This window comes from Aphelocoma coerulescens, chromosome 7 (assembly GCF_041296385.1).
Source record: "Aphelocoma coerulescens isolate FSJ_1873_10779 chromosome 7, UR_Acoe_1.0, whole genome shotgun sequence".
NCBI classification, from domain to species: Eukaryota; Metazoa; Chordata; class Aves; order Passeriformes; family Corvidae; genus Aphelocoma; species Aphelocoma coerulescens.
In genome coordinates, this window is record NC_091021.1 from 23,900,279 (window position 1) to 23,921,194 (window position 20,916).

The following is a 20,916-nucleotide window of genomic DNA, read 5'->3' on the forward strand; positions in this document are numbered from 1 at the left end:
CCTTAATGCTGTGAAAATAACCTAAGTGTGAATGTGAATGAAGCAGAGATGAGCCTTCCCCTGCCAGCCATGCCATTCACCCTTGCCTTCCAGCTACAGTGCTGGCAACTTAGCCATTTGCAGCATGGTATTGCAGTTTCCCCCTGCTTCCCTTCTCTGCTTGGTCCAGATCAGGCAGCCACCATGTCCTTTGCATCCTGCAGCTCTCCTGCTCACCCTGGACAAGCCCATCAGTCGTGTGTGTCATTTGTGTCAAATTGGTGTGTGTGTGTCCCAGGCAGCCCAGTGAATTGCTCAGAAAGTCAAATGGATTTGAGCACTTTGTTACCTGTGCCAGCTGAGCCCATCCCAGCCTCATAATGCATGGAGGTACTCAGAGACTGCTGACATGGATGACAGCAGTGCTGACTCCTCCACAGGCCCTGCAGCTTGGGAGTGGAAAAGACACACTCATTTGTCATACTGTTTTTATTCACACTGCGGTGGTGCTCAGCACATTGCCAGGCAAGGATCAGGATGGTTTTTTTAAGGGTGTTGAGGAAGGTGTCAGAGCACCAGCTTTGGTTTTTTTGTGAAAAGAAGATCCATAAACAAGGTGGAACTGTGGGCTGAGGGAAGTAAGTTCTCTGCCTGCATGTTCCCCTGGTCATAGCAGTCACTTAGGCTACTTTGACCCCGAGGGACACCCTGAGCCATCTTTCCCCCTACCAGGAGGGGCACTCCAACCCCAGAGATCACCAGGAGTTTTGCTGCAGCATGCTGATTTCTGAGCATATTATGGGAGCTCGTTGCTACCAGTTCTCCATCAGAACAAGGTGGCAGAGGTTTGCTGCACAGCATTTCCGTGGTGGCCGTGGTGTTCTTGGTGGTGTTCAGCACTGCTGAGAACTACAGTTCTTACCTGATTAGTGTCCTGCATTCAGAGCCATCCTGCCTCATGTTGGATCCTTTGTTAACCTATTTCTTTTCTACTTGTAGGTTGATGCACCATGTAAAATAGAACAAGAAAAAGACCCTCTGCTTCATGGTTGTGTTTTCTCCTGTGATGTGTCCCATGGTGTTGTCCCTGCCAAAGGGAAGCTGGTCTTGTGCATACGGTTTCAGCCTCAAATAGTAGGAGAGCACAGTACTTCCTATTTCACTATCACATCTGCTGGATGCCACCTGGAGACTGTTCTGAAAGTGGTTGGCTCATGTAAAGGTACCAAAGCCTTTCCTGTTTCTCCCTGTCAGCTTCTTACCACTGGTGGGAAAAGGTTAGTGCTTGGGGAAGGACTAGGAACTATCATAGCCTGCAGTCACAGACCCTCTGCTGGGATCCTGGCTGTCCCTGGTGTACTGTTTGGGATTTATACTTGCCTGACTGTTTTAAGTGAATGTTTAGCTGCTTCCTAGGACTAGTAAGTTTGCTGATGAGCTGATTCTGGTTTGGGAAGATCAGTTAAGTGAAGCAGTGGCTTGTGACATGTTGGAAGAAACAGCTATGACAGGTCCAGGATCTTATCTTGCATGTTGTGCTAGGTCCTTCTGTGTCCCTGGACCAGTATTCTGTGGAATTTGACTGGATCAGTCTTGGAGAGAGTTTGATGCAGACACTGAAAATCAGCAACATGTCAGATGTCCCAGCCTATTATCAGTTTGATGTTGATGACCAAGGGAGCGTCTTCTCCTTGGATCACCCCTGTGGAGTCTTGGAGGGCAAAACAACACTGACACTGAAGGTGACCTTTCGACCTACTCACCCAATGAATTATCACCGCAGAGTCGCGTGCCTTGTCCACCACCAGGTATGGGAGGCAAAGGGCAGTTTCTTTGCTGTGATACTTTAAAGACATCTTCCAGTGTAACCCAGTAGGACTGGCCTGTCTCACTTAGTAGTCCCTGCAAATCTCTTCCCACTGCATTTTCATTAATACTTATCATAGAATCATTAAGATTGGAAAAGACCTCTAAGATCATTGAGTCCAACCATTAACCCAGCACTTCTGAGTCCACCACTAACCATGTCCCCAAGTGCCACATCTACATGTCTTTTAAATACCTCCAGGGATCATGATTTAACTACATCCCTGGGCAGCCTGGGGTGACAACCAGTTTGGTGAAGAAATTTTTCCCATTATCCAATTTAACCACTGCCCAAGCACAACTTGAGATCTTTTCCTCTTGTCCTATCACTTCTTACCTGGGAGAAGAGACCAACCCCCACCTGGCTACACCCTCCTTTCAGGTAGTTGTAGAGAGCAATAAAATTCCCCCTGAGCCTTCTTTTTTCCAGGCTAAATGCCCCAACTCCCTTTGCCATTCCTCATAAGATTTGTGCTCCAGACCCCTCACCAGCTTCATTGCCCTTCTCTGGACACACTCCAGCCCCTCAATGTTTTACTTGTACTGAGGGGCCCAAAACTGAACATAGTATTCAAGGCACAGTCTCACAAGTGCTGAGTACAGAGGGGCAATCCCTGCCCCAGTCCTGCTGGCCATACTACTTTTGACACAAGCCAGGATGCCCTTGGCCTTCTTGGCCACCCAGGCACACACTGGCTCATGTTCAGCTGCTGCCACTCAGAGGTGCTTTTCTGATGAGCAGCTTTCTAACCATTCTGCCCTAAGCTTGTAACGCTGCCTGGGGTTATTGTGACCCAAGTGCAGGGCCTGGGCTCTTGTTGAGCAGAATCCCCATGGTGCAGATTCCTATCAGCAATAGGATGTGGACAGTCAGTTATGCCTATGGATAGGGTGAGGTGCATCCTACATGGCTCTTGTCCATTTAGGTCTCTCTCTTAACTTTAGCTGTACAGCTGTGCACTGAATGCCTTCAATTTTCACTCCAGTTTCAAGAAAATTCTTGTCTCACATCAAGACATAAAGTAAATGGCAGCCTAACACTGCAGATGTTAAGCCTTTTCCAGGCATGGTTTTGGAAGTGAGATACTGGTATGGTATAACCCTCAAAGCAATCAGAGGACAGTTTATTTCTTATTATCTTATGTTGTGTTTTCCCAGGAACCCATGTATGTGGACTTTTTGGGTACCTGCCATTCAGACATAGCTAAGCCAACCACCCTTCAGGAAAGACACCTCTCCTGGTACCGAACCAACATGGTGAGGGGACTGACCTTCTACCCCCCTGATATCCTGAGCATGATGCTGAAGGATGGGAAGTTGCAGATGGATGAAAAGGGAGCCCTCATGCTTTCTCCTGAGGTATGAGCTGCCCTCCCTGGAATCTAAGACACTTCCAGCTGTTCTCTATATATGCTGGGCATCTGTTGTAGAGAAAACAGATCTAGAAGGGCTTGCAGGTGCCAGACTGATTTCTTTAGTATTTCTGCTGTTGATGGTCCCAGCACACACCAACACTACCTTTGTCAGCTGGATTTTACCCTGGCTCAGTCACTAAGCCACTTTCTGGCTTTAATTCAGTCATGAGGTCATCTTTTGCTTCATGTAGTTTCAGATTGAGGCTTACAAACAGAAGCCTCCTTGAAGCCTAGACTTTGAGCTGTCCTAGGAACTCTTACTGAAGTGCATCCTGCATGCCCTCTTGCACATGGAGGCAATCAGTGCCTGCTGTCTCCCACACTTTCCCTGCTCACACTGAGATATTTCCATCCTGTAGATTTTTGAGGACAAGCCACCCAAGGAATACTTTGAACCCAATGCCATGACCGAATATTTCTACGATGGTGTAAGCAGTGACCTGGCCTTGTTTCCTGCTCATGTTAGTGTCAGACCCACAGAGTATGATTTTGGATGCTGCATGCCACCTCACAAGGCAGAACCTCTTCCTCTCTGTGTGACCAACCACACCAAAGGAAATATCACTGTTGCCTGGACTCCAAGCCATGGCAGTGCCTTCCAAGTGCACCCTGAAATCTGTGACATTCAACCACTGAAGTCTTCAACCTTCTATGTCTTTTGCAAGCCTACTCAGGTCAACAGTCTCTATGCAGCAGAGCTGGAAGGTTTTGCTGTTTACAAGGTTAGTAGGAATTACTAAGACCAGAGATGACCTAGCAAGCAACTGTTTGCAGAATAAAGTATTTTGGAGGAGTTAAAATTCAAATTAGACCCTTAATTTTGATTTTGACAAACCAGCACCTCTATTAACTCTTTTGGCCATTGCTTTGATACACTGTTGGGTTAAAGTTTCTCTTTCACCTGTGTCCTGGCAAATAAATGCAATAAACAAGTCACAGCTCATGCATGTCGACAGGTACACTTGCTCTTGCCCCCAGGGAGCATGAACCATGGTACACCTCACTGAAGAAGGAATTACTATGAATTATTGCACTATTAGTGTAGATGTGAGCCTGCACAAGAATGGTTATTGTGGCCTGGGTAATGGGCAATAACTTGGTCTTTGTATCTGGCCCTCCACAAGTAAAGATGCTGAGGGCACTGTCACTCTTTGCCCAAGTGACGTGGGATTCATGTTACACAAGTCTGCAGTTACAGGAGATTTAGCACCCAGAAATGTCCTGGTAAGTGAAACCTAGCATTTGCAAGTCTCTCTCTGTTTCTCATGTGGCACTGGTCAGTCCTTCTTCCCTGAAAATGTCAGTTCCTTAGCCCCAGAGATGTCATTGAATGAGCAGTTGCTTGAGATAGTATGTGCAATTGGTCCCTTCCAACTCAGTTTAATCTGTGATTCTGTGAAGGCACCTTGCCACACTCCCTTCCTCCACACAATGTGCTGTCCCTTGTGTGTCTGCAGGTGATGGGACACTACACCAGTATTGAAAATGATGCCACCATCTGTCCATCGTGGTGCCTGACTGTGAGGCTGAGAGCACACACATATGAAGCAGAACGGGAGCACTTCATTCCACAGTACATCCTGGATGTCCCCAAAGTGTGTAACTGATTGACCTTTGAATCTTTTCAAAGACACTTAGTGTTTGCCTCTGAATTCTTTACTTTGTCTCCCATTGCACTGAGGTGTGTCTTTGGTGGTTTCTGATGGTGTGGAGGCTCCTGCTATGGTACAAAAGTAGTATGCTGTTTCTCCTGCATTAGCTTCCCAGCCTCCACCATGTCAGCTGTACTGACCATCTCATTAGCTCTGACAGAAAAGCTGTTGGGATCGCCTTCCCTTCTGTTTAAGTGGACATAGGCACTAACAAGGGTATTCAGTCCCCTCCCAGGAACCTCAAAAGCTCTGCATGCACTTAGGCACACAGAATCCTCATGAAAGAGAAGTGGTTGTAAGATAGAGGGGAAGGTTCTCTCTCTCTTCCTGCAGTTTCTGTAGCACAATGAATTATTTTTCCTATAACGTAAAGTGAGATCTGATCCTAGGAAGTAAGAATAGTCTTGAGAACCTCTTATAAAATCTCCTCAGCTAATCTAGGCCATGCAGCCTCTATTTGATATGCATGAAGTGGAGCAAATTCTAGGCTGCTGAAGTTCTTCATCCAGGATGTCACTATCCATGCAGAAGCTGCAGGCACCAGAAAGCAGCTCATTTACTGGATGGGAACAAAGCACTGCACGATGGAAAATAGCTTCACCAATCCCATGAGCCCATGAGGGCCACTGAGGGAAGGGAAAAGACCATCATTTGTGTACCCCTGCATGGTTTCATTTCTTTCCTTGAAAATAAGCAGTTAGAAAGTTCCCCATAGACTCGGGATAGTGCTTATTGGAACCTGGAACTGAATATAGTGAAAACTTTTTTGTTAAGCTGGTTTTTAAACCCAGTGAAAATAAACCTTTTTGCTTGTCTTCACCAGACTTTTCCTCCTGTAGTTTGTGACACTGATACCTACTGCAGCATGCTGTTGTCCAACACAGGCACCTCTTTGATAACCTTCAGTGTGAACCAAACTGCCTGTCCCTCTGTTATGGTCAAGCCCAGCTCAGGACACATCATGCCAGGAGGCCACCAGATTTTCTTTCTCTCCACTCACCCAGTTAACAGAGTCATGCAGCAGCATGTCCTGCCTTTGCAGCTGAACTCTTATCCTGCATACACCAAGGTAAGGAGAGGGAAGTGGAAGATGGTGAGCAAAGTTTTGTTCCCCTGTAGTCTTCCCTTTTCACAATGACTTGCACTGTGAGGCCTATTATGTCTCCTAATGTTTAGTTTGGATTTTTCCCTTTGGAAATAGGAATGAAAGAGTATTTTCAACACTTACTATGGGGTCAACATTGCAGAAAGAAGGCTTTGTGGTGCCAAACGTCCTGTACCCCTTGTTCCTTGCATTTCCATCTCTTGGAATACCCTGTATTATGCTAAGGGCCCTACTTGACAGCACAGCCTAAAGCGCTTCCCCTCCTCATTAACATCCAGTTTGTTCTTGCTTCTCTCTTGGAAGGAGCAACATCTTTGCAAGGTCCCCCCTGAGGTAGCTGAGTCTTCTAGTTAATGTCTGTTACTTTTCATCTTAATTCCACAGAAGATTGTTCTCCAGAGTTGTGGGCAGTCCTTGCTTTTGCACTTAGAAGGTGATGGAAATCTCTACTTCAAGCCTCTCCATATAGGGACCTCCTCTACACGAATGTACACCATTAAAAACTGCACAAGGCTACCCATGGTTTTCACATGGAAGATTTGTCAGTCTGTCAGTAAGATCCTGTCTGTCAGTCCCACTGCAGGGATCCTCCAGCCCTTTGAAGCCATGGTAAGTTCAAGTTCTACCAAAGTTAGTTTGCTCTCTACAATACAACCACAGGCTGGCTTTGAATATCTGGATGTTCATTCCCTGTGTGAATCTTTGACACAGATGGAGGTGGTGTGTCTGTAGAGAACTAGGTTAGCTATAATGGAAGAAGGGACTGTGCATTAAATGCAATTGTTGAGGTGTTTGGGTTTATCTCTGGACTGGAGCTCCTGTCAGCACTCTTGCCTCTTGTGATTGCAGGCTCAGGCATGGACTTTTACTCCTAACAAGGAGACCAAGTATGTGCTGCGAGCTGTGGCGTTTGTGAGCTGGAAAAGCCCAGACCTCGTGTCTCCCAAAGGTGTCCATTATGTCTTACGGGTCATTGGAGAGGGCGCACTAGGCACCATCAGGGTAAGGAGCAGGGGCCCACTGAGTAGCAGTAGGGGATATTAGGGTGGGATGGGGTCTTGGACTTTCCCTTTTTGCAAAATCTGTACTGGAGGCAGCCAATAAGGATTCACAGCAAAATTCCCAGACACTGCTTTCAGTTTAAATGACAGTACTGATTCTAGTGGCCTAATGGCAGCATGTTGCAAATGTCCTGCCAGTTCAAATATGACCTTCACAAATCCTCTGGGATTGCTCTCTTCCAGACTAAACCAAGCAAGCCATTTGGCTTCTTGGGAATCATGGTTCTCTCCTCTCATTCTGTCTGCTCTCCTTCTCCATTTGTTTTGCTGTTAGTCTGATTTCTAAGTGTAGCAGACCTTTTAAAGTGGCACAGCCAGTACACCTCCACCTGGCTTTCTTCCTGTTACCTGCAGGTCTGTGCAGCCACCTTAATTTTTAGTCAGGTTTCTTAAGGAACCAGAGATAAATAAAATAATACCTTGTAAATCATTTCCCCATGTAAATCATGTTGATTGTTGGGTGATAATATCTTCAAGGTACTTAGTCATTATAAATTGTATGTGAGCGCACAACTAGCCAAAAGAGAGGGGGACTATTTAAGCAGTCACGAAAGGGCAAGCAAATATCTCTCATCCTTGGCCCAAATACAGGTGGTCAGCTAGTGGTCTCACAGCCCTGAATAAGCTACATCCTACCCAGGAAACACCCTAAAAAACAGTAGGAGAAAGCATTTGGAAGAGGGATTGAGTCCCTTGCAGACCTGTTCCACATTTTATTGTGCTCCAACTACCCGAAAGGAGTTTGTAGCAAAGTGGGTGTTGGTCTCTTCTCCCAAGTAATAAGCAAAAGGCAAGAGCAAATTACCTCAAATTGCACCAGGAGAGGTTTAGATTGGATACTTGGAAAAATTTCTTTAGGAAAGGGGTTGTCACTCATTGGAATGGGCTGCCCAAAGAATTGCTTGAGCATCATTTCAGGAAGTATTTAAAAGACATGTAGATGTGGCACTCAGGGACATGGGTTAGTGGTGGACTTGGCAGTGTGAGGTCAATGGGTAGACTCAGTGATCTCAGAGATCTTTCCTAACCTTAATGATTCTATCAGGGCATGCCAGGTCCTACACAAAGCAGGGAGCCCTTTGCACTGCACTGCACTGCACGTGCCAAGGGATCAGCACGTGGTGAGATAAGTGGTGGCTACACTCAACTACTATGCTTGACACGTTAAAGTGACCTCAGCATGGCGGGTTTGTATTCCAGGCACAAAAGGAGCATCTGGACCTTGGAAATGTTCTAGTTGGTGGTCAACAAAGCTGCAGCATTGTACTGCTAAATGATGGGATCTGTACTCTGAATTACATCCTCAGTGTGGAACAACTCATCACAGGGCCCCATAACCCTGAGGAGGTCCGCAGCGATCCACTGGGTACTGTAAAGGAATTAGCATGGGACGGGACCTTAGCTTTCCTCTCTTTTCTCCAAAATCAGTCTAGAATGAACTCAGAGGTTAGAGTGGTTACTGGCTTGCTTGCACTGATTCTCTCCAACCTCAAGCTGTCTGCTCCTTTGCATAGGAAATGACTCTTCTATCTTGCTGGAAAAACAATAATCCAGAGTCTGACAACTGAAGTTAGACCAATCTGGATCTTGAAATAAGATACAATTTCCCAGCAGAGAAGGAAGTTAAATAAAGGACCTTACCAGAAAAAATGGTGGTGCCGCCTTTCTAGAGGACCTCCTGTTGGGAAGTTCCCTATTCTTTGCTGGCCAAAGGCAATCTGGGTACTCCCAATGAGCTGCCTGCAGTTGTAGTCTGGGAATCCCAAGTTCAAAACCTGAAGCTAATCCTAACAATTAGACAAGGGGTGGCAGTGGCTGGAGTGCAAGTAGACTTAGGGATCTGTGTGCCACCACATTTGTGGTGTAAAAGACAGTGATGCCAAGAGCTCATGCCATCTCTTGTATCCTACAGCTCTAGAGCTGGAACACTCGAGAGGAACAATCTTAGCAAGATCAAAAGCTTTTGTCCGAATAAAAGTAAGGCCAGCTCGTCGACTGCGTTACACCTGGTCAATCAAATATGCTATTTGCACACCCACAGGTGAGAGGGATGTTTTGGGATGTTCAGAGGTGGGGGACAGTGTTTGTAAAAGAACAGACTAGCCAGACAAGGAGTTTTCAGCTTGGAAAGTGAAAAATGTAATGTCATATGAATGATAGGGAGAAGACAAGATATAAATAACTGTTCATGATTTTTCAGTGTGAAAACAAGGGGCACTTCATAAAATAATTAGGCTGTAGGCTTAAATCAAAAAAGGTTTTTTTCACATAGCGCAGAACTCAATTGTGTAAAGACACTGTTGAAAAGGATCATATTCATAGTCTTTTGGTGATATCTAAATGCAGAAGTCAAGGTACAACTAGAAGTCAGTGATTTAGGGGTTTTGAGAAGCTGCCAAAGAAAAGACATGTACAAAGGCCCATTGTTTCTTTCTTTGGTCTTGGTAGGGCCTCTTTCCCCTTTGCTGCAGTCAAAATGACCCAGGCAGCAGCCCCCTAATGGTGCATGACTACTTTTTGGTGTTTCTTTCTCTCCCAAGCTGCAGATCTTGCAAGCACAAAAGAGAAGCAGCAGCCCCTCTGCTGCATTGTAGCAACGGGCACCTACCCAACTTTGCGCATCACAGATGCCACTATAACAGGGAGTACCAGCAAGTTGCACATCTGGAAGCTCTTCTCTTTGGACACACTGAATGAATACTTGGAGCGAGACCCAACTCCTGGTGAGCTCACCTACAGAGTTCCCACAAGGCACAGGTAAGATGAGGGAATGGCTCAGAGGGTCTTTGAGTCCTTTGCATGAGCCAGATGGAGATGCTTATTGGCATGTGTTGCAGCTCCCTGCTGCGTAGCACCCTGTTATTCTATCCTAACTGCTGTAGGCAGTTGCTCACCTCCACTTCTCTGCTTAAGCTCCCTAGAAAGGAGTCACAGAAACAGAGAATAATTTAATTGCAATGGACCTCCAAAAGTCTCTGGTGTAGCCCCTTGCCCAAAGCCAGGACATATAGATGAGGTTGCCTCGGGCCTTATTCAGTTCAGTGCTGAATCTCTGAGGACAAAGAAACCACAGCTTGTCTGAGCTCCTGCTTAACCATTTCCATGGTAAAAACCTTTTTCCTAGCATCTCATCAGAGTATCTTGTATTGCAAATTGTGTGGTTGCCATCCCTGAGTCCTTGCTTCGTAAGGCTGAACAAATCCAGGTCTCTTAGTTGCTCCTTGTAATCATAGAATAGTTTGGGTTGAAAAGGACCTTGCAGATTGTCTAGTTCCAACGCTTCTGCCATGGGCAGGGGTGCCTTCCACTAGACCAAGTTGCTCAGAGCCCCATCAAGCCTGGTCAGTGTGCTCCAGCTCTCAGCCATTTTGGTGGCCCTCCATTGGGCCTGTATGTCAGTGACTTCCTTGTCCTGGGGAGCTAAAGAGAGACTTCAGGGTAAGCAGGACTCTCTTATGTCACTCACTCTCATTAGACCTGTATAAAAGATTTTTAAAAGAAAATCAGAAGGTCTGCCTTATGCCCAGTATCCTTTCTCTCAAAAGGGCCAGGAATAGAAGGTCAGACAAGAATTATAAGGAAGACAGCCAGTATAGAATGATCTTTCCCCTGTCATGCCCTGATGACCCTTCCTCCTGTTTCAGTTTAATATCTCTTTCTCTCCTGTGACCAGCACATGCTTGATCCCTCCAGTGTACACCCCTCTCCTGCTGGATTTTGACTTTGGGTCTGCCCCGGTAGGCTCAGAGCCTACCATCGCGAGGCTTCTGCTGGAGAACAAGGGTGTGGTACCTGTGGACTGGTAAGCAGTGCTCCCTGGAGCTCAGCCTTCTTTCTGGGGCTCTGTAAGTGCTCAAAGGGCTGTGAGAAATTTGCATGTTGATAGGGTGGGGTTTGTAGGCACGGCTGCAGCCGAGATCTCTTGGTGAGTCTGGGTGGGGAAGCAATCAAAGAGCTGCAGATCAGACCTGATGACATGTGATGTGGCCACCATCTGGGCTAAGCCCATTTGGATTGAATATGCTGACCATGGCCCTGGGGAAGTTGCATGTCCTTGTTGCTGACCAGCTGATTTGTTCCCTAGGGCCTTCTTGTTTCCTTCTGATCAGAAGATAGACATGGAGCACTGGGCAGAAGACACTGACTTTACCCCCCAGGAGCTGCACCAGATGAGAATTCAGGATAACCAACTCTTCAGTGTTTCCCCAAAGTCAGGAACACTTCTCCCAGGGCAGGAGAAATCTGTCCAGCTCTCACACAGGTGATGACAAGTACCTGTTCTTCAGAGCTTCATGCTGAGTGCCAGAACAACACATGCTGTCAGTCCCCTGAGTTTCCATGCCAGATTTTCCTTCCCCTTCATATGTTCCACTGCAGAGGCTGGGCAAATAGAAAGTTCCTCAGCATGTCCAGTTTCTGGACCCCACAGAGCTTGAATTCCTCAGGAGAATGTTTTAATGTCCTTTAACACTGCGGTGCAAAAGGCATTTAGTGTGACATGCTGGGGACACTGGTCTTCCTTGACTTGACAGTTGAGGAGATGAACAAGATGCTGCACTTGCTGTGCTTTTGATTATGTAGTGATATTTTTATTTTTGTCATCAGCTAGAGCTGCCAGCCCTTGTGTGCCTGCAGAAGGTACGAAGAAAGCTGAACACTTTCCCTTTCAAAGCAGACCATATCTGAGAAGTACTGGCATTTTTTTGGCCTAGAAACTTGGGTCCCTAAATAGGTGTATGACTAAAATCAACATTGTATCACTCATTCCCACCCAAACACAACTGGGTTCCCCCCCACCTCCCCCCGGCCCTTACGCAACAGTGACTCTTTAGCTGGGAAGTGAATTGTCTCTAATGTTCTGTGTGACTGACTCTGTCATCCTGGGCACAAGATTGATTTCTACTGTTTTCCTCTCTCTCCTCTTTCACTGCTAGACATGATTTCATTGGCACTGATCGCCTCCCTGTCCTGCTGAAGATTTCCTATGGCCATGAGATTCTGGTAAGATAGCAGGTATCCTTCCTTCCAGCTGCAGAACAGCAGCAGGTAGGAACTGAATTAAGAGGTGTTTTCCCCAGAAGCTGCATAACATACAGGGGCCTGTGGCCTTCCCCTGGAATTTGCACTGCCCAGGCAGTAACAGAGGGCCAAGCAGAGACATAAAACCAATATTCTGACACACTTGTCGTTCCAGCACAGTGTGATATGGGCAGTGAACTAGCAAAACGGTCCTTGGACCATCTGTTGGGTCCTTCAGCAAGAGGACTGGTTTTTATTTATTATTAACCTTTGTATTTTGTTAGTGGTGTTAGTGCAGAATTGCTTCTTCCTTCAAGACAGCTCAAAGCCCAAAACAGCCTTCCCAGGTTTTACAGTCCCTGCATATTTTCCACACTCTGGTGTAACTCATGGTCAGGATCCCTGTGCATGCTTGCCCTCATTTCATCTGTGTCACTGTGAGTTGTTCCATGCAATGTGGCTGGAGTTCAGATCTGCAGCCCATCCTGCTTCTCTCATATGCAGCTTTCCTGAATCTCTCCATCTCATCAATTCTCTATGCTCTTCAACACCCCCTGGAATGTGCTTTTCTCCAAATATACCACCTGTTGTGATGGTAGTTTGGGAATGAACAGGGTGGCAGTGCATCTTCCAGCTCTGGGGTCAGCTGCTTCCCCAAGCCCAGAGAGTATTCCCTGTGTTCCTGGTTGGCTGCAGCCTTTGTCCACCCACTTATTTCTCCTACCAATGGTGGAGGAGATTCTTACTCATTCTTCCTGCTTTGCTGCTTTCTAAAGCATCCCAGAGCTGACAGTGACAGTGGTGTGTTTTCCCTGAGCATTTCCTCAGGCTTGAAACTAATTTCCCTCTCTCCCCCTCTCTCAAACTGTCAGTTAGAGTCAAAGTCACCTTGCGCTCTGCCAGGCACCACTCATGCCCGGCTGAGCCTTCCTGTCTGTCTCTGAAGTTTCCTATGAGACCATTGTGTTCACACATCTCTTTTATTTTTCTTTTCTTTCAGGACTGTTGTCAGCTGAAAATCCAACCCTTTCACCAAGCTGTTCAAACAGTGGCTTAACTGTGCCTTCCCTCAAAGCCCTTGGACGGGCTCCCTGTGCTCTGCCTGCCTGGCACAATCCTGAGAGTGGCTATGAGCCTTTCGCTAGCTGGCCAGTGAGGGAAGAGGCTTTGGAGCACCAGAAGCCTGTAGGGTATACATCCTCTCTTGCCATATAGCCACTGGCTTTGGTGGCTACCGGAGGACACCACCCTCTGTCATGCTGTCCTTGCAGAAGGGGCTGGAAAAGCATGGAGATGAAAAGATCCCTTGGTGCATTTGAGCTCTGGCAATAGGAACTGTAGAAGCCAGTCCAGAGGCATGGAGCAGTGCAGGTGGTTGCAACCTGCAGAGATGCAATGCCAGTACTGAACTGCTGACATTGACAAAATAGGAGTGGGAGATGCTTCTGCAAAGAGGGCAGCTGAGGGACTGAACACAGTGTGCCTGCTTTGCTTGCAGTCATGGCATGAAGTGCACAGAGTTTCCAACTCCTGTGGCAGAAACAGCCCTAAGTGTGCTCACATTCCAGGGCTGAGCAAATCTTCACCTGTGATTCTGGTGAAATGTGCAGAACATATGCTAACCTTAAGGGAAGCAAATGCTGTAATGTCATCTGAAAAGTTAAGCTTTGGAAATTTCAGAAAGGAACAATAAACAGAGGAGACCATTGGGCTGGGGTATTGCCTGGTTACTCAGTCAGATTCCAAATTACTTGGCTTCAGAGCAGTGGTGTTAGCCACCTGCAAGCCATTGTCTGCTTTTTCTTTGGGTTTAAATTTACTTCTGTGATGACTTTACCCACATGGATAGATTTTGACCTCCCGCTCCTCTCTTTCCCCAACAGAGCCTGTCTACTTCATTTTCAGGAGAAGCTCCTTGTCTGTTCTTCCTTCGCCATTCAGTGGCCAATTTTTAGTCCTCTGATGATTTATAGGTACTCTAAAGGACCCAAACTGATTTCTCATTTGCAATTTCTTCTGGCTGTAGAAGGAGACTTCATGTGGGACGTGTGTGTTACCCAATTCCTTGTGCAGTAGGGAAACAAGGCCTTCCACTGCCTAATGCTTTCACAGATTGTCCTTTGCCTCTTCACCTGTAAGACTGCTTGTTCTCAGAGCTCTGAGATCATTTGGCTAGGCAGAACTTGCAGCCCTCAGCAGTTTTAGTAGGAAAAGCCCAGCCAGCTGCATGTGTTGCAGGATGAGGTAGGCTAGTTCACAGAACTTCCGGGAGAGAAGGGCTGGATCCCAAGGAGAATCCCTGAGCACATAGGTTCTATAAACTGCAAGTGTTTGCACTTCACTTCATAGCTGCTAGTTAGGTATTCTGAGATGTTATCACCTGCAGCACGGGTTCTGCAGGCAGCTGTCCTCCCTAAGGAATCTGGCATCCCCTGGCACCCCTCTTATGCTCTTAATTCTTCACTGTGGGATGAAGTCTATGCACTCCAGAAGGAGAATTGATTGTAGCAGGTCTTTGCTTTTGTCCATTTGCCTTTCTTTAACTGATAATCCTCTAAATGTCATATCTTGTGTCAAATGGAAACTGATGACAGATTTTCCTCGGCAGTTCTGGTCTGTCGGAATGCAAGATGGCTTTTTGACTGAAGTTATATAAATGGGTGTTTCACTCCCAAAGCTCAGGGAGGTTCCTATGCCTTTTTCCCTTGAAGTTTGAAGGCAAAGCTTTTGTCTTCCTCCTGCTTTCACTTAATCTGGCAAACTGTGATTCTCAGGAGGCTGAATGCTCATGTAGTGCTTTGATAAGATCCTGTGTGGGACCTTGCTAACATTGTATTTCTAGTTCTTTGCTCCCTCTTCATCTGAACTGGAATGGGTTTTATAAAAGGAGTTGTCATTCTCTGCTCTTTTTAAAGCAGCTGATATGGTATCTCTTGCGGGTGTCTATCTTTGCCAACATTCTCTCTATCTTTTACACATGCATTTGAAAAACAGCCATGCTTCAGGCTTAACTTATTGTGAATTGCAGCAACTTGGGTCCTGTTGGCCCATGTAGAGACATTACTTACTAGGTGACTGCTTTGCAGCCTCTACCCCAAAGCAGACAGCTCAGGGGTACTTTGGGGTGATCCTGCAGAAAACAGTGCCTCATCGGTGCATCTTCAGCCTGATTGCATTTTTCTCAAAATGCAGGAGCCTGTGTGAATGCAAAATCCTTCCTTTGAAATAGCTCCATAAATCTCTCCACTTTGCTTGGAGTGCCTGGCAGCTGCTTTGCTAACAGGATACTCTTGATTATGACTTGATCACTTAAAGTTCAGCTGGGATCTTCTTGCTTTTGGACTTGCTTCTAGCTTTTGGAGTGTTAGACACATTCTTGAAGCACTCCAGAAGACATCCAGATGGTCCTTTCCAAGACGAGGCCGTTACTTACCTAAATCCTGTCTTTCCAAAGTATTTGGCTGTGACAGCTGCACACTCTGCTATGACAGTCCACACACCTTCATTCATGGAGAATTTCCACCATACACTTGCATGGAGAAGCACTGATGCTGATGCTTGGCATAGCAGAGAGAAAAGTACAGTCTTTCTGATACAAGAGAAAATCTTGAGTAGGTTCTCCATTTCCTTGATTTTTTTTCTTAGGACACGCTATCCTGGTATCACAAATTTAAGTCTGTAACTGTGTGGCCTTCAGCTTGCAAAGTACTTCAGAGTCCTTGTGCAGCTTTTAGTGATAGGACCAAGGCCCTTTGAGAAAGTGACTGCATTTCTTTCCACTGCAGCTGACCTTCAGCAGTGTGACAGTGGAACACAACCAGCGGTACGTTCATTTTGCATCCAATAAGCACCACTTCACACCCATTGCTGTTGGAGGCTCCCACCCCCCCACACAGGTGAGCATCTTGGAGCCAAACCCAGCAGCAAGTATAGGGAAGGAGCTAGTACTACTGTATCCCACAGACAGGCAGTGTCTGAGGCAGTTCTCAGGAAATGGAATGGCCTCCACAGGAAAGCATCCCAGGAGAACTTTGAGGATAGTTCTAGGCAGAGTTTGGAAATAGTGGCTGGGATGGCAGCAGGGAAAGTACTTCTCACCATCTCCAGTTTGACAAGATTTGGTGTTCACTCTAATCAGAATGCTTGTGAGGCATGTTGGGCTGTTCACTTATTCTCTTGCATTGGGTCTGAGTGAAAACTTGCCTAGCCATTCCAAGTACTCTGGAAATAAATCCTAATTAGTTTTTAGTAAATTAATTTGACTTCCTTAAACTCTTATTCAGCAAAAAGGCAGTTTTGATTCTGTTCTGTCTAATTTACTTGGGAAATGAACAAGTCTAAATTGAATTAAGATCGCTTTAATACAATTGTTTTTGCATTTTAAGTAATCCACTTTACAGTGATCCCTTTAGCTAATTTGTATTAGTTTTCCCGTACTGTGAATTGGCAGGGTACCATTTGGAGAGGCACTTTGGTTATCAGTGTACATGTGTGGTGATAAACCTTCAGCACAGCTGCCTATCAGAGCCTCAGTGTTAAATCTTGACACTATGAGGTCTCCTTATTCTTAGGAGATAAGCTGATTAATTAAATATTAATGCTTATCAGCATCCTCTGTGGAAGTGTTAACTAGTTTAACTTGTACCTGGTATAATAAGCACTGCTCTTTCTGACTCACTTCAGATTTATAAACTCTACAATGGTGGCTCCATGCCTGTGACATTTGAGGTTCAACTGGACAACATTGTGAAGATACAGGAGAAGAATTTTCAGCATCCTGTGTTTGTCTGCCTAACTCCTAGAGGAGAAATTCCCCCTGGTGAAACAGGCCACATTGAGTGGATCTTCTCTCCACTGGAAGCTAAAACATACTCGGTAAGACCCTCCTCATGACTGAAAGATTCTGTTGTTGACATAAAATTCCTTAGGTTTCTTACTGATGGTTGGTCCCTGTCATGCTATGGCTGAATTGAGCTCTATTACTCCAAGAAGCAAAGTCTTGAAAGCAAATGAGTGGCTGGTCTGGTCTGGAAATGGAGCAGATAAATTGCTGTCTCAAAAGTTTTGTCTTCCCAAGAAGAGATATCTTCCACAACCAGAGTCATCCCAGTATATATTTTTCAAGGATCAAACAGTAACTGGGGATATCAATAGTATCTGTTCAGATTTGTGGTTAATTGTTGGCCTCCAAAATTTCGCACCAAAGAGACTGAAGTCAGTGCTTCCATTGTTGCAGTGTATGCTGCTGCAAACCTCTGGAAACAGCCTTCCCAAGAGCTGTGTCCTGGGCTGCAGCAAGCAGGCAGGGCCAGAGCTGGAGCACTACTTATTGGTCTAGTCTGTGGTGAATGCATGGAATAATAAATAAATTTAATTTTAGAAACTCCAACCTTTGCTCCATCTCATACTGTAACTGGCTAATTGACTACTTAACCAGCTTTCCTGGGCTAGCAGGAAAGGTCAAGGCCTGAAAGAGCAAAAGAGACTGGATTTGTCTTTATCCATGCATGGGGTGTATTTAGACCAGTCCATTAGCAAGTATGCTAGCTTATTGCACATCTCTCCAAAAGATGACTCTGGACTTAAAACTTTTATTTTGTCCAAGGCAGGTTGATGTTCCCATCCACATCCTGGAGGGTGAGTCGACCCCTGTCACTTTCCAGGGAGTAGGCTACAATCCAAATACTGTACAAAAGACTGACACATCCAGCCAATTTGTTTCTTCTGCAGACTATTCAGGTTCTGCCAAGCTAACTGTGCCTGGGCAGGTAAGTCCAGGTGTGGGATATGAGCAATATGATCAGTCCAGGAATGTGTGAGAGAGACTGAAATATACAACTGGCCCCATCTTGCAGTAGCCTGTGTTGCAGGAGAATTCATTTGCCATGAGATAAAACAAGATATTTCCCTTCCAGCAGGTGATCTAGAGCTTAACTCATGGAAGCTGAAAGGTGTCTTCCTTCCAGCTTGTCACTTCCATAGCCATTAGAACAAAAATGGGTTTAGGATTTGTTCATGTACTGATTTTTTTCTTAGAAGTTACCTCCCATCACAGGTGTCTTTCTTGTATGCAGCTACACCACCTTTTTCTTTGCTAAATCATTCTCAAAAAGGCCATTATACTCCTGACATACCCTGTCAGGGCTTGGCTGCCACCATTTCACAGCCAAACTCAGATGATTCATAACTTGAATGCTGACTGCAGGATGGTCACCTATTCAGGCACGTGCAGAGGAATGCACTTGTTTGACCTGCTGCTGGCTCAGCAGGAGCTTGTCTGTCCTGGCTAGTGCTGGCCTGCCAGCCTGGACAATCTGTTGTTAAACTCACCCGCAGATCCAAGCACAGTGAATGAGCGTTACATAGCAGAGAGGCATTCTCCTGCCAGGTAGAGATTCATCCTGTGTGACATTAGCATGCCTTCCTTGGAGCCAGCCACAGCTCCTTGGGCTCTTTGGCTTCCAGCAGGGTGATTATATTCCGGAGAACAGCAAAGAGAAGATGATTGAAAACTGTCTCAGTCTGACAATGAAGATGGCATTCCGCAAGGCTCTGTTGTCTGGAATCAAGTTTCTTTCTCTAATGGTTACTTAACTAGAGATTGCACTGTGTCTGGAGAATGAGACAAACTAGTAGCATACTAGTAGCAAAGTGTATTAGGGATCAATTTCCCAAAACTCAGTCAGGTTGATAGGAATTTTGCACAAGCACACACCTCATGTTTCTCAGCTGAAGTAGGAAAAGGCCTGAACCGCAAGTGCTGAAGAGAGAATCGGGGTGTTACTGGTCCTCTGTGCTCTTGAGATCCTCTCCTGTCCAGCACCAGTGTTGTCTTATTCATTGCTCACTCAATCCCACTGCAACAGAGCTGGCCTTTTGAGGTAAAGTCATTGTAACCAGAGCAAAAAACTGTTACACTCCCTCAAGTTGTCATATTACAGATACTTGGTTGATATTACCTGTGAATTGCTGGATAATTTAGAGATGACTGTGTGACTGCCCTTCCCCAATGGCTAGATCCCACCATCCTTCCCTGCTGTTCCTTCTGGTTTCTCCTTGCTTCCTGCAGGCAGCCACTTTGTCCCATCACAGGATTTGCCTTGGAAATATCCCAGACTGCACCAAAGCTGATCAACTTGTCTTTCTCAACAATATCTTGAAGAACACGGCAGTTGTGTTTGCCTGGCACATAAGCTGCTGTAAAGAAAAGGTGAGTCCTCTTTGATCTACAGCCTTCCTGCCCATCTATATTGTACCATGAAAGGACCTTACGACTCCATTTGCAACAAGAAAAATGGATTCTAGGGAATTGGCTTTCTACTAGATGATGAAAGGAAAAGTGAAGGCAAGGGTTAGGACAGGGAGAACGACAGGAATTCAGAAGGGAAATCTGAAGACTTTGGTGAGGTTACATGAAGCTGGAACTACAGAATGCAATAACAAACCTCAGGACTCTGTCCACCAGCAAAGGCCATGTTTGTTCTTAGAATATGTCCACTGCATCTCTCTCATGCCACATACCTCTGAGAAGGACAGGTGTATTTCCTGCAAAGAGAAAGCACACAGGAAGGTCCCAGGACAGTGACATAGTTGCTCTGGGGGTTTTTCTGTTTGGTTTTTTTTTAAATTTTATTCTCCTCCCCCTGCCCCTAGGCCCACATGTTGGAGATTACTCCAAAGTCAGGGGTTGTGCAGCCTGGAGAGAGTATCCCCTGCTTCATCACCCTACAACCTACAAGGAAGCCCTCCCTCTGCAGAATAAATCTGGTGTGTGAGGTGAGACCCGAGAAGTACCTGTGTATTACCGTGACCTGGCCATGTTATTGTGGTTCCCAAATGGCTGACCCCAGCAGTCAACTGCCTGCTGCTTCCAGCTGAAGGAAGCCTTCTTTGATACACACTTCTCATTCCTGAAGACACTGAGCTTCATCCTTCCTGATGCTTTAAGTGTCTTTCTGTCTGTGTGGCTCACTAGATGAAGTGTAAGTGTGCAATGTATGGCTTTGTGAGGGGAACCCAGTTGCTAATTACACAAGAAGTGATGGTTTGAATGGGAGTGGCTTTCAGTGGATGCCAAAGACTTGATATCTGTAAAAGACAAGTCTCACTGCTTTAATATTATTGGGGACACAGACTAACAGTAGTGTCCCCCTGGACACCTTCCAAGTTTTCTTTGGCAAAAGAGTATATCTTCTCCATCTGAGTCTTTAAATGCCACTGTTTTTTCCTCTTCCTGCCACTGGAATACATGAAAAGCAATTGGGTTCCTCCTGAAGGGGAGAAACAGGCATGGACTTGAGCCAGAAACTGTTATTTGCAACTCTTTTCTAACCCTGCTCTCTTCAGTTATGGTTTGCTTCATAGGTGTACATCCAGGAGTCCCTGGTTCAGTATGAGAGGGACCTGCACAAGTGGGAAGAGGAGAAGGAACGGCGGGCTGTGGAATTCACCATCACAGAGAAGGACCTTGGGACTAAAAGGAAGCTAACATCACCTTCAGTGGTAAGTGCTCTCAAAACCCTGCACCAGCTTAGCTTGACTCAAGAAACAGCAGCCAGTGTTGACAATTCTTTAGGAAAACCTAGGCAAGTTGTTAAGAGGACATGAGGCTCTGATCTGTTAAAGACCTCAAAGCTGATCTGTGGTTAGTGGAAAATGAGATCTCGTTTTCAAGCCAAGAATCATCTTACAAAGTCTGAAATTGCTAGTGACCATCTGAAATTTGGAAGTGCATGAGAAGCCTTTGGAAAAACAAAGCCAGTGGCTCTGGAAACCAATGGTTGGATTTTTAACCATGAATAAACACTGGAGAGAAATGT

General features: G+C 45.8%; 1 protein-coding gene across 3 annotated transcripts in view; it reads left to right on the forward strand.

Moving 5' to 3' along the window:
* Nucleotides 1-20,916, forward strand: part of CFAP65 (cilia and flagella associated protein 65) — a 31,719-nt gene that overhangs the window by 5,717 nt on the left and 5,086 nt on the right. For all 3 annotated transcript variants that reach the window (XM_069020901.1, XM_069020902.1, XM_069020903.1), the window contains exons 8-27: nt 979-1,201; nt 1,522-1,787; nt 3,004-3,204; nt 3,620-3,982; nt 4,718-4,855; nt 5,736-5,981; nt 6,402-6,626; nt 6,867-7,019; nt 8,279-8,444; nt 8,991-9,119; nt 9,619-9,835; nt 10,752-10,880; nt 11,163-11,339; nt 12,013-12,079; nt 15,883-15,993; nt 16,781-16,972; nt 17,707-17,865; nt 19,167-19,307; nt 19,751-19,873; nt 20,462-20,599. In XM_069020901.1, the coding sequence (XP_068877002.1) occupies nt 979-1,201; nt 1,522-1,787; nt 3,004-3,204; nt 3,620-3,982; nt 4,718-4,855; nt 5,736-5,981; nt 6,402-6,626; nt 6,867-7,019; nt 8,279-8,444; nt 8,991-9,119; nt 9,619-9,835; nt 10,752-10,880; nt 11,163-11,339; nt 12,013-12,079; nt 15,883-15,993; nt 16,781-16,972; nt 17,707-17,865; nt 19,167-19,307; nt 19,751-19,873; nt 20,462-20,599 (3,564 nt within the window). The remainder of the gene's footprint in view (nt 1-978; nt 1,202-1,521; nt 1,788-3,003; nt 3,205-3,619; nt 3,983-4,717; nt 4,856-5,735; nt 5,982-6,401; nt 6,627-6,866; nt 7,020-8,278; nt 8,445-8,990; nt 9,120-9,618; nt 9,836-10,751; nt 10,881-11,162; nt 11,340-12,012; nt 12,080-15,882; nt 15,994-16,780; nt 16,973-17,706; nt 17,866-19,166; nt 19,308-19,750; nt 19,874-20,461; nt 20,600-20,916) is intronic.